This window comes from Crotalus tigris, unplaced genomic scaffold, assembly GCF_016545835.1.
Source record: "Crotalus tigris isolate CLP2741 ecotype Arizona unplaced genomic scaffold, ASM1654583v1 scf7180000017644.4837335, whole genome shotgun sequence".
NCBI classification, from domain to species: Eukaryota; Metazoa; Chordata; class Lepidosauria; order Squamata; family Viperidae; genus Crotalus; species Crotalus tigris.
The window spans coordinates 370,449-383,272 of NW_024096536.1; the positions used below are offsets into that span (position 1 = coordinate 370,449).

Consider the following 12,824-nt stretch of genomic DNA (forward strand, 5'->3'; position numbering starts at 1 on the left):
CTGTTCACGCCTCCTTTCACAGTAACGTAGGTCGCTACCATTACACGAGAAGGGGGGTCTGTATCTTCTGATACGGGTTATAACTTCGTAAGCCTTCTACTCATAGGACTATCTTCTCCTGTTAAGAGATTTAGTTACGCGTTCTTAGTTTATATATATTCAGTTTGAATAAGTGTATATCAAAGCTTATTTTCGCAATTGTGCAATAAAAGTAATCTCCCCTCCCCTCGTGTGGTACTGTCTGCTGTCCCAACTATCCTGCGTTATCCTCCCGGGGCTACCGCGGGGTGCAAAGCTTCAAACACCGGTTAAGGGTACGCCTGCGCAGATTGGTTTCGAAGGTTGGAACGGTTGTATGCGTTGTGATCGTGATCATGGTGTGAAACTTCCCTAAATTTGGTTTGACGTACTAGGTATGAGATGCAGGGTGGTTTCAAGAAAATGCCGCCCCTTGTCATAGAGCTCCTTTAAATGTGGTGTTAGCTTGGATTCGACATTTATGGCACAGGAGGTCCGGAATATCTGATTCTCCAAAAATCTTCCAGTGGGGTATTGCTTGGGGCAGAGACGGTAATAGGGCTGGATCGCTTGAAAGATGTATTAAAATTGCCACCCGCTACCTTGAGGAGACGGTCTACTCAGCGATACACCAGTGAAATTCAGCCGAGCAGCCACAATTGCACAGATGAAGCGGTGTTTATGGTTGCTCAGGGCTATTTGGCCAAATCTGGTATCTTCTGGAGATGTAGGCTACTGTATAGGCTAGGAATTTATAGTCTGGTTGAAGTCGAAAAGTTCTCTCTCTCCAACCCTTGTGGGCAGTGATTGATCTATGCATTTTTCAATGAAATAATAATCTTTGGGATTTTTTTTTTTTAAAGATAAGAGGAATTTAGAAGGATGCCACTTTTTGGAAACACATTCAGTCCAAAGAAAACTCCACCCAGAAAATCAGCCTCACTTTCCAACCTCCATTCGGTAAGTTTGGGAAGAAACTGAAGATCTATGCTATCTTTTTCATCAGAATATAAGAATCTTTAAGCCATTGTCACATAGAAATTATTCAGAAAGGTAGAGCCAATATTGTTACTTGTTGAATCCTACTTGTGATGTTACACATCTTTACCCATTTTTATTTAAATAATAAAATATCATTTTAAACAATAAATAACTGTAAAACTGAACATAAAAACACAAAATTGTTGTCTACATTAACCACATATTTCTATTTTGAAAGCAAAATGTATTTGGCCATCTATCCCCACTTGAAGAAACCACTGTATAAATAAAAATAAGTTTTCCTTTCATTGTGTGGAAAAAAAAGATTTAGAGCAGTTCTCAAGCTCTATGAAATCTTTACTCTGTTTTGTAACATATTAGAGAAGAGAGTGGGGTTTACGTCTTAGCTCAGCCTAGTCCACTCTTACTGTTTTGTTTTGAACTTTTTATAATTTCCTTTTCCCAATTTCAGGAGGAGCTAGTTTCAGAGGAGGTTAGAAAAGAAATCTGATATTGGAGGTTTCCTGATCTTGATGGTGGGAATTCAACCTATTCTGCAATGACTGAACGCTAAAGCTATATCATTGCATCCATATTTCTCTAAAATGCAATATTATGGGAGCATCAGTGTGAGGATGCTAAACAACTTCCTATGCATATTTAAATAAGATATATACTTTTTATGCCCTAGAATAAATGGATTTGGCATTTTTGTACAAGCTTGCCTAATGCTAAGAAAATAAATAGAAATTAAGGAAAATAAAATATTGTGAAAGTACTGAAGTGATTTTTCTGTTTTACAGCTGGACAGATCTACCCGTGAAATTGAGTTGGGTTTAGAATATGGCACTCCTGTTATGACACTCACTGGACAGAGTCTGAAGTTTGAGAATGGCCAGTGGATAACTGGTAAGAGAGAAAGAGCAATTATCTCAGTGACTGCAGTATTCTGCAGTGTCAGAGATATAGCTCTACAGATAATCCTTTACTTACCACTGGTTGCGTAGGAACCATTCAAAGTTATGACATATCCCCAAAAAGTACTCCAGTCCATTTTGAAGTTCCAGCATCTGCGCCTCTATGGCCACATGATCTCATTTGGAAACTCAGTAACCAGCCTGCATTAACAACCATTTGCAACACCCTGCAATCATAATTTATGATGTTTTTGTAGAAAATTGATGTTTACTTCCGCTTTCTGGCAGAAAATGGCCCATAGCAAAAAATGCATATATTTAATAACTTATTTAAGCTTTTGCTTAATGATTGCAGTATTTGCTTTATGATTGCGGCATTCACTTAACAACCGCTGCAAAAAAGGTCATAAAATTGGGTCCAGTCACATAGTGACCTGCTTTACAACAGTCTCGATGTGTACTCAATTGTTATTATAACTTGAAGACAACCTGTAATCTGACAGTATAGATCCAGGATCGCATGTCCACTATTCTACCGTAGTGCTTAAGGATGAGATGGCTTAAATCCTGATTCCTTCCAAAAAGGAGCATAATCAGCCTGATGCGCTTTCTGCCATCATCTTTTTGCAAAAACTGGTTGTTATTGGATTGGGTGTGCAAGTAGTAATTATTATATTAGGGGTGGCATTCATATTATAGTTTAATCTGGTTTGGTATTCTTGCTAAATCATAGGTTGAAACAGACCTTGTTCCTTCTAATCCTTTATACAACACCAAATCTCATTTTCTCTTGGAGGCATAAAATAGTCTTAATATGCACCAGAACATACCCATAGGGATATCTATTGATATGTGTGCAATTTGATTCTAAAGACAGTGGAGGAAGCCAGATTTGTTTAATGACTGTGATTTACTTAACAACCATGGCAAAAAGATTGTAAAATTGGATGTGACTCACTTAACAATCCCATTGCTCAGCAACCAGAGTTTGAGTCCCAAATGTCATAAGTTGAGGATTACCTGTATCCAAATATAAGGAATATTTGGAAACTTTAAGAGACATATTCTAAGTTCTGAGATGCTTTAAACAAAGAGGAAACAACAGAGGCTTCTGGGCCTGAATGAAATGGAGTCTGTGTTGGAGCCCTTGATGTGAGTACTACAATAGGCTTCTATCTATCCAACTGGGAAATGAAAGGTAAAACTATCTTGCAGATTGGAATGCAAAAAGGGTTCAAACTCAAACTAAGACCTTATTTTTACATCATTAAAACGTTTGGTTGTCATCACTGTCATTGTAGAACTTTTAGCTGCAACTAAAATGTTATGATACTCAAAGATACCTTTTCTGGCCTCGGTTTTATACTAGGCCAGACCCAAGTCATTTGCTATAATATATTGCTTGCAGTATCTTTATTTATTATGCTTTAATTATTCTATATAAAGTATTATTTTGTATCAGAACTTTACTGTTTTTCTGACTTGTTATTTTGTCTATTTTAGTAAAGCTAATGTGATTGGTTCTTGCTGGAGTTCTGGCTCTCATCTTCCATTAGATACCAGAGCAAAACAAACTAGATAATTTTGGGATATGTAATTCCAGAATCATTTGGAAGCAATGGGGATCGCAGGGAGACACAGCGTCTTCGCAAACGGAATCAGCAACTAGAAGAAGAGAACAATCTTCTTCGGCTGAAAGTGGATCTTTTGTTGGATATGGTAAGGTCAATGTGTCATCTCTCTTTTTATCACATTTCAGGAGTTATTTAGTTTCTTAATGATTTCTTAGCACAATTTGCAAATTCAAATTAGTATGATTTGAAGATTTGTGGTGCTATTGCATTCCACGCCTCTTGAATTGGTTATTATGGGTGCCACACATGCCAATTCCAGGTGTGGTGGTAAAAAGTTCGAGGCCAAAGGTATACGAGCTGTGATTTTGCTTTAGCACAAGGCTTCAGTAATCTGCAAATGCTTTGTTGGGAGCCCAGTGTATATTGTTCTTTACATGCTTGTATCTTCAAAGTGAATTGATTGCTTTAGGTGACTCAGCTTTTGGCCACAGCACAGGACAGCCCATAAGAAGAATTTCCCAGTGAACAAAACCTGCCATTCATTAATCCAAGATACTTTAGATATCTCATTATACAAACTTAAATCTGGAAAATTAAAACTACTACTGGCAACAGGCTTTTTCTGATTGAGAAATGAAAGAGAGAATTTTTCCAGATAATTTTCAAATAGTTTACTTGTTTTGTTCAGCATGTATGCCCTCTCAAATCACAAAACAATTCTAGATAGCTTAAACATTAGAGTTAAAAACAATAATAGTAATAAACATAATATTTAACTACACACCAGGAACAAAAAAAGACCCAATAATAATTACAAATAAATAGAATAAATCATGATCCAAACTACTCCGAGGCTTGTTGGAAAAGCCAGCTTTAAAAATTTGTGAAACTACAGCAGAGTCAGGATATATGGACTTACGGGGAATGCCGTTTCACAGGCCAAGCATAGCTATAGAGATCATCAGTGTTCTAGGTCCTACAAGATCATACTGGTTTGCAGGTGGGACTTAGAAATGACAGTTCTTACTGGTTAGTAGAAACAGCAGGAAGCAGCATTCAGATCTTTTATTCAATGTCTGAAAATGTATTTTAAGAATATAGAACAGAATACCATATATGTTATACATTACCTGCGGTTGATAACTTATTTTTAAAGTATTACTTTTATCCCAAACACATGATTGAAACCCAGCCCATCTATGCAAACTTTTGGAATAATTTTGCTTTGGAATAAAACCAAAAGAAAAATACTTCTGGGTGTGCCACAGCATTAGTATTTATGTATTTCCATTACCATTTATCCCTTTCACTTTCAGCTCTCTGAGACAACTGCTGAATCCCACCTTATGGAGAAGGAATTAGAAGAACTGAAAAATTACAGCCGAAGGAGAAAGTGAATTATAAATTGGCAATCACTAGGAGACAGAGGGAGGAAATAATGGGCAAATACAATTTATAGCAATGATATTCATCACTTGTAAAGTCACATCTGCCTTGGAAGACTTTGCTATTCTGGACTCTTTATAGTCAGGGCAACTAAGATATAGTAAGTTCCAGTGCTGTGAGGAAGCTAGTATCTACTTTTTTTCTTTGTGAAACTTCTATCCAAATGCTCTTAATATTCATTATATTATTAATAGAAGATTAAGTATAGTTAACATGTATGTCACCATCCCAAGAAGATATCAACCATTCTGAAAGATCAGGTGAGAAGATATGAACATTCCTTGCAATATATCTCAAGATATTTACTGATAATGAAATGTCAATTTATTAAGCTAGAATATTTGTATATGCGGCATGCACTCAGTTTCTTCAGCTTATGTGAATTATAAAACAAGCTAGAAAGCTGAATTTACTCATAATTTGTAAGACTGAAAACATGGTAAATTGCTTCTAAACAAGGCAGGATTGAAAGTCAATTTTAGATTATAAATGCTGTCTTAATGAAAGGGATTAAGTGTGAACTACCATAGCAACGTAGCCTCTTTTTGCTTCATACAAATAGAGGAACTGGTTGCCTGGACTCATGTTGGGTCTAAAATAAGCCATTATCGTTCTTTAATGTACTTTAGGTTCATTATCCATGTATACCTTGGCATCTAGGAGTCTAATGTTTAGATTGCAGAATACCTCTGGATTGTAGTTTCTGCCAATGACTTGGTATATGGCAGACAAAATAGATAGCACACCATATCTTTTCATGTAGTTCTTGTGTTATAGGAGGTATCACAAATACCTCTGCACTTTCCCTGAACATATATACAAAGCCACCAGTGAGATAACATTTAAATCTATGACATCAGAAAAAGGACACATCTTGAGGAACCTTAAAAGCTAAAAAAATTGTTGTGGCATCTGTTTTAATAGATTAGTCACTTGCTCACAGATACTTAAATGATATAACACATTCATCTCAAAAATGGCCTATTTATTCTATAATTCATCAAAATTAGTTAGGGTTGCCTTATAACTACAATAATTTACTTGTAAATTGCAAGAACAACTTTTTATATATATCTTCGATTTTCTTCGATCTTCACACAGAATAGTCAATTATTTTTGATCCTTAATTCATCACATAAATACTTTTTAAAATTATTTTTATTTTTTAATTAACAAAGAACAAAAATGATAGTGATATATACATCTTCAAAAAGAAAAAATCACAAAATGCCGTAACAAAAAATTACAACAAATGTCATACAATCATATACTTGTCTAATACAAATATTTAAGATGTCTATATTTCTAATAAAATTTATATGACTTTTAGCCAACTGTATTCTGTATAAATGAGTCCCAATTTCATTATATTCGTGCATAATGTATACAAAAGCTACATTTAGAAGCAATCTGCTCATAGGCAGCCGGAGCAAAACCACAGGCAGCGGGAGTCTTCAATCCATTGAATCAAAGGGGCCATGAGTTCATCTGTCCAATGCTGTAGTATCAGTCTTTTGGCCATAGTATGGGCTCATCTGTTTAGAAGTGCATGTCTATGCAAGATGTAATGATTTGAAATAATAGAACTGTTTCTTGCCTTAGCTTGTATTATCACACCCGAAGCTCTTCCTGTAATAGCTGCTGCACCATCGGAACAAATTGCTACACACCAAGTCCATAATATTCCATGTCCACTGAAAAAAATGTCAGTTATTGTGAATACTTCTTCCCAGTCATTCTGCCTGGTAGTGGACGACAAAACGTGTTCCAGTATATAGTCCAAATTGCACAAGGACAATTAATTGCACTTCACTGGTGATGTCAGTACTTTCATCCAATTGAAATGAAAATTTTTCTGCTGCTGTGATCTTTTCCACCACTTGTTGAGTACTGTCTGTGGCCATATCTTGTATTTGTCTTTGGACAGTGTTAGAACATGGAATATTATGAATACTATCAGCCATTTTTTTCAACAAAGAATTGAAACAATTGTAATGGCAGAGGGAACCACAACTTCAATGATTGTGTGAGGCTGATTTCTTTTAGCTGCTATCAAGGACAATTGATAGACATAAGATGCTTCTAGACATTTTTTTGAGATAGTTGTGGACTTCATGAAAGCAGCATGGCATTTTATAAATTTGTCTCTCTTCAAGAACAATATTACTGGCTTTTCAATGTGCTCTTTAGATTTTGTTTTGTTTTGGTTAAATGTCTGCAGCAAAGTGGCTTCATGAAATGCTTGGATTCATTGCAGATAACACAAACAGGCAGCTGCTGATCATTTTCTTCCATGAAATAAAATCCAAACTTCAAATTATTTTCACTGTATTTTCAATTTGGTGCTGGTTTTAATATATTTGGTGGTGGTTCCTTTGCTGAATCACTTTCCCTCTGCACTGACAAACATATTTATCAATATGTAAGGATACCTTGGTGGTCAAGTGACTAGTCGGCCCCTCCCTCCTCCACTGTCTGCTGGGCTTTTCTTCCACAGCCTCTGCTCCTTCGTGGATCCCTCTGCTTGTCTCACAGAAGCCTCTCCCGCCAAAACCTCCTTTTATATCCTCTCCTCTACTTTTCTCTTACGGGTACGCCACTTAGAGGGAGCTCCGGCTGTCGAAAGCTACCCTAGCTTTATTCCCCCATGCGGTCACCCATGGCTGGCCATCGTATACAGTGCTGATCAACTGGATCTGGCCTCGACAGCCCTGCAGCTCCAGCTGACTCTGTCACCCCAAGGCCTGTCCGCTGCTCCCGATGAGAGCAAAGGCTGCCGGAAGCGCCTATCAACGGGAGCCAAGTGCCCCGATCCTGGCCCCTCAGCAGAGTCCCGGCAACACTATAGCTCCAGCTGACTAGGCCTGTGCCGGCGCTGCAGCCGCTTCAGCTCATTCCGACCCCCGCCCCACTTGTCTAGATCGCGCACCACCTGCCAGGTACCGCCTATCACTGGCTGAAAATCCCTGCTCTAGTCCGCTATTTTTAACCTCAGTAACTTTGAAAAGGAGTCCACGCCTCCAGAAATTATCGAGTTTGAGAAACGCGGGGATAAGCCCTTACGCTACTTTCACTTGTTTCTCCCGTGCGCTATGCGTCGCTGTGCAATTGCAGAAGGGCCCCGGGGCTATCAGCCTCAAGATCTTAACTTCCGGTAACGGTCTAGCCGCTGCGGGATTTCAGTGCTCATTATTCTCTCGGTTGCAGTCATGGCCGCCTTGACGCCACTGTCTCCCGAAGACCTGCTGCCAGCCAAGGGAGGCGCCGGCAAAACGGAGGAGCTGGAAGAGGATACAGAAGAGGAGGAAGACGAGGTAAGCGGGTCATTGCCGCGGAACTCCGTATAGGGCTAGGCAAAATGCCAAGCCGTGCGAGGCTTGACCTCTCCTGGAGGCGGGACAGAGCGTGTCGAGACGGCCGGGGCTCCACGAGGTTAGTTGGAACGTGTTTGTCAGGGCGCCGTTCGCTCCCAGAAGAGGGTCTCCTCGGAGGGATGCCTGAATAGTCGTGGTCCCAGTGATTGAGCCCACGCGTCTTCAACTGCAGATAGGGGGAACAGGCTGGAGGCTCAGGCAGGCTCCTAGTTTTCGTTTTTTCTCGCCTTGTTGCAGCTGGATGAGACCCTGACAGAGAGACTTTGGGGTCTGACAGAGATGTTTCCGGAGGGCCTTCGATCGGCAGCTGGAACTACCTTCGATGTATCCCTTTCTGTAGCTCAGAAAATGTACAGGTGAGATAAGGAAAAGTAGAGATACTGGTCAGTAGTCCAAAGATGTTGAGATTTTCTGAATGATTTAGTTATCTACTACTATTGTATGCAGTGTTTTTTTTCTTAAAAAAAAAAAAAGGTGCCAGAACTCACACACATCATACAACCCACCTTGCCTATCCTACAAGGTTCTATCCAAAAAAGGTGCTGGAACTCCATTCTGAGCGTTCTATGAGAAAAAAAGCCCTGATTGTATGCCATTATTGCAAAAGGAATACAGAACCTGTTGGCCGGAGAGACGTTTCTTAAGCATGTGGGTGGAATCTGTTCCATTTGGGCAGTTCAGATGAAGCTAAGAATAAAACTTACCAGCATGTAATATAGCAGATCATTCCCTGTAATAATAGTTGGTCTATTGGTTAAGATACTTGGCTAGCAAGCAGCAGACCTTTTCAAGTCCCATCGTAACAGTATGAAAGCCAGCTGAGTGCCTTTGGGCCAGTCATTCTCTTTCAACCTAGCCCAGCTCACAGGGTTGTTATTGTGGGGTAAATAGGAAGAGGAAGGTGTGTTGGATATGTTCACTGCCTTGAGCTATTTGTAAAAATAAAGGCAGGATAGGATACAAATAGAGTAACAAAGTGCAAACCAAATAAGGATTGAGTCTGCTTAAGGAGTCTTTTGAAGCTGATGCAGAAAGATACCTGGTTGATGGTATCAAAAGCTGATGAGAGATCTCAGAGAACCTTGATTGTTAAATATGATTGAGATGCTAGCATGACATCACTTAAGTTGTGGGGGAGAGATGGACTTAGAACCGCATAAATTGTAGTAAATTATGTGATTGTGTTCAGCATAAGTATATTTATTAATATTCTAGTCAATAAAGGTTCATTATTAAATATATTGAAGTCTTTGTTTTTAACACAAAATTAAAATTAAACACAAAATATTCATGTATGTAGAAAAAAGATATAATTAAAAATAAATAGAAGCCAAATATCACTATCTCATAAACTATAGTTAAATTTCTAGATATTCCTCCCAAAAATGTTGTTAGAGAATATATGATTCACATTTCTGTAAGCTGCACCTCTTAAACCACAGCTATTTCCTGTATCTCTCTCTCTCTGACAAGTCTATGTCACTTATAACAGCTTTTTTATGCTTGGATTTTATAAACTTGGATTTTATCCCATAGTTCTTTTAGGAAAGGTATCCTATAATCTTTGGTGGCTAGATTGCAGATTAAAATAAAAATGCTGCTTTATTCTTTAGAAAAGGAAGAGCGTACATCATTTTGCATTCAATCTTCAAAAAGTGCTTCAAAGCATAAATGTAGCATCTGTTTACAGTGCCTTAAAGCAGCTATCCCCTTTCCTATGATCATGGAAAACGATGGAGGATAGTTTGCAATGCCTTAAAAAAAGATGTAGCTGCTTTAAAACATTGCAGACATGTTTTATGTACATGCTGCTATGTGTTTGAAGTACCTTTTGGAAATCAAATCCTAAATGCTGTTCATCCCATTAAAGGGTATCAATCTTATGGTCACAACTTGTTCCACAAACAGTAAGAATTTTTAAAATCTGCTACAGTATGAAAACATTAGTTTTAATTATGTGTAAGATCAAAGATTGGGTGAAATTAATATATATTTATGCTTTATGATCGGCCTGAATGGCATATTGGTAATTTTTAAAATTTGGTTTTTCAAATTGTTGTGAATATGTAGTTTGTATATGAATCTTTTGATGTGAAATGGATAGATACTACAGCTGAGATCTGTAGCTACTTTCCATCTCAGCAAAAGTAAGAATATACTTCTTTCTTCCATCTTCCCAAAGATTCTCAAGGGCAGCTTTATGGATTGGGACCACTTCTTTCATGATCCTAGTTCTTCCTGTTGTTTTTGAAACTGAGAAGCTGCAAATGGAGCAGCAGCAGCAATTACAACAAAGACAGGTGAATACTGTCTCTTGTAGCTCTAATGAATCTAATCTTCCTTTTGTCTGTGAACTTCATATATCCTTCATTCTCCAACCTATCAAGAAATTATAAAGAAACTCATTGGAAAGCTACATTTTATTTAATGTAATTTTTCACCTGTAATTCAGCTTCTATACTTCTCCAGTTTTTCATTCAATGTGCAGTATTGGCTTGGAATTCTGGACATTATTAGTCCAACACATTTGGAAAACATAAGATTGGTGAAAGTTTTGTATATCTATCTGTTAATGAGAGTTAGTTGTAGAGTAATAGTTAAATGCATTGGATCAGAAGCCAGGAAACTAATCCTACCTTTGATACAGAAAGCAGCTAGGTGACTTTTGGCCAATTGCGCTCTCAGCCATAAAAAAAATGAAATGGCAAATTATTACTTAAAATATGCTGCTGCAGACTTTCATGGCTGGCATCAATCCAGACTTAATGGCTTTGGTCTAGTATTCTAAAATCCTAATAGCTGCTGGCAGTACTAGGATACTAAAAAAATTAGACTGCAGCCATTTAGCCTGTTAGCACATCACCATTTTTGAAACAATTGCCAAGAAAATGGAATGGGCTTGTCCATGTAGCTGGCACAAGTCAAAACTGACTAAAAGATAATACCTATATACACTGTATGCATATGTGTATATATGTATATATTCACCATTCCTTTAAAATATTCACCCACAGTAGTAGTATCAACAATGTCACCTCATTAATCTATGTAGTAATTCACATTAATAAATGTGCACACTTTTATCACAGTGATGTCTATTTATTGTTCCAGTTATTGCTGGATGTAATGGGTATCTTTTAGCCTTTATACTGGAGGCCATAATTCTCAGCTGAAAGGAGCACATTTTATGGTGATTGGTATGACTGCTGTAATATTCTATTGTAAGTGCTTTCAGAAAAACTACTTCAAATATCTGACTGCTTTCTTACATAGTAAAAATGTTATTTCATTATGTCATATTTGTAAACACATTGCTTTCTTTCAGGGATGAGTAAATTTATTTCTGATTGTTAATTTCCCTCTTTTGCTGGAATATTATAATTACTTGGATTAATACACCAGTCTTGAAAATATGAACAGGATTATTTACATATTTTAAAATACAAAAATAAAGCCAATCTGATAAAATAGGAAATGGAACAATAGCAGCCACTTTCTGAGAAAACTAAAGATTTAAATGAATTTTTGTCAGAACAATCTTTCCAGGTCTCATACTTAACCAGAATATTAAGATTTAGCACAGTAAGGCATTTGCACACTGCAGGATCAAAAACATGAGTGCATTTGCAAATGTTGCTTCATATACAGTAAATCTGATAATCATATAAACCAATAATTGTACTTTTGTAATGACAGATCGCAAACAGAAATGCTACATTTGTATTTTTTATGAGTAAAAATGATGCAAAATAATTGTTGGGTTTATGACATTTGAAATAGAAATTCTTTCAATTTTGCAGAAATGTTAATGTTAGTTTGGCATTTCAATCATTTTGACATATTTTTATTTCTTACAGATTTTATTAGGACCAAATACAGGACTTTCTGGGGGAATGTCAGGTGCTCTGCCTTCTCTTCCTGGCAAGATTTAATCCAATCACTGGAGCCATATTATGGAAGGAAATACTGAAATTGTTTATTAGGCAGGAGTTTTTTCTTTTCTTGGACATCTGTTCATGATGGAGGCAAACCCCAATATGTATTTAATGAAATTGACCTCTTCTTTAATCCTTAAGCAGTCATGATTTTTTTTATTCCTTCCCTCAGTTGATGATCCAATTAACAAGAACTTTGGAAGCTTTTATTTTGATATCTTTATTTCTAGGAAACCACCTCAGGACATGCCAGATTCTGGCTAAATTTAGTTAGCAATGTTTGTCTATATAGTCCTGTGTTTCTCTCCTGATATACCGAGGATGGATTTTAGAGTAGAAACAGCGAAAACTGAAGTAAGCATGCTACAAGTACAATGGAACAATCTGATGCATACTAAATTTCACTGACTGAGCTTCTATTTGAGTTAAGTTGTTTCAATGCTGAGGGAATCTTAGATAAGTCATTTTCACCTATTTTGAAGTCCACTACAGCCCTTTTGTAATAAATAGTTTGAGTGCAATTATGGAATGTTTTCTTTATTATTTCAGCTTAGTGGCTATACAGTTTCTGCTTAATTG

The 12,824-nt window shown here is 37.2% G+C and overlaps 2 protein-coding genes across 4 annotated transcripts; both read left to right on the plus strand.

Moving 5' to 3' along the window:
* Nucleotides 1-251: 251 nt before the first annotated feature.
* CBY1 (chibby family member 1, beta catenin antagonist) lies at nt 252-6,265 on the plus strand. 3 transcript variants are annotated; one of them, XM_039335480.1, is made up of 5 exons: nt 252-314; nt 882-978; nt 1,803-1,908; nt 3,520-3,635; nt 4,807-6,265. In XM_039335480.1, the coding sequence occupies exons 2-5, from the start codon at nt 901-903 to the stop codon at nt 4,885-4,887; spliced, it is 381 nt and encodes a 126-aa protein (XP_039191414.1). In that variant the 5' UTR covers nt 252-314; nt 882-900; the 3' UTR covers nt 4,888-6,265. The 3 variants fall into 3 exon arrangements, with proteins under 3 accessions (XP_039191414.1, XP_039191413.1, XP_039191412.1); XM_039335479.1 differs by having other exon boundaries at nt 261-377; XM_039335478.1 differs by having other exon boundaries at nt 281-413.
* A 1,824-nt stretch (nt 6,266-8,089) lies between these two features.
* On the plus strand, nt 8,090-12,766 carry TOMM22 (translocase of outer mitochondrial membrane 22). The gene is made up of 4 exons (XM_039335477.1): nt 8,090-8,250; nt 8,548-8,666; nt 10,493-10,610; nt 12,168-12,766. Exons 1-4 carry the CDS (start codon nt 8,146-8,148, stop codon nt 12,240-12,242), a joined length of 417 nt encoding a protein of 138 aa, XP_039191411.1. The 5' UTR covers nt 8,090-8,145; the 3' UTR covers nt 12,243-12,766.
* Nucleotides 12,767-12,824: the final 58 nt, after the last annotated feature.

Excerpts from the sequence above, each read along its gene's own strand:
- TOMM22 (XM_039335477.1), top strand. The coding sequence starts at position 8,146 with ATGGCCGCCTTGACGCCACTGTCTCCCGAAGACCTGCTGCCAGCCAAG. Across the intron at positions 8,251-8,547 it reads CAGAAGAGGAGGAAGACGAG|CTGGATGAGACCCTGACAGA; the intron begins GTAAGCGGGTCA and ends GCCTTGTTGCAG. Across the intron at positions 10,611-12,167 it reads AGCAATTACAACAAAGACAG|ATTTTATTAGGACCAAATAC; the intron begins GTGAATACTGTC and ends TATTTCTTACAG.
- CBY1 (XM_039335480.1), top strand. The coding sequence starts at position 901 with ATGCCACTTTTTGGAAACACATTCAGTCCAAAGAAAACTCCACCCAGA. Across the intron at positions 979-1,802 it reads CACTTTCCAACCTCCATTCG|CTGGACAGATCTACCCGTGA; the intron begins GTAAGTTTGGGA and ends TCTGTTTTACAG. Across the intron at positions 3,636-4,806 it reads TGGATCTTTTGTTGGATATG|CTCTCTGAGACAACTGCTGA; the intron begins GTAAGGTCAATG and ends TTTCACTTTCAG.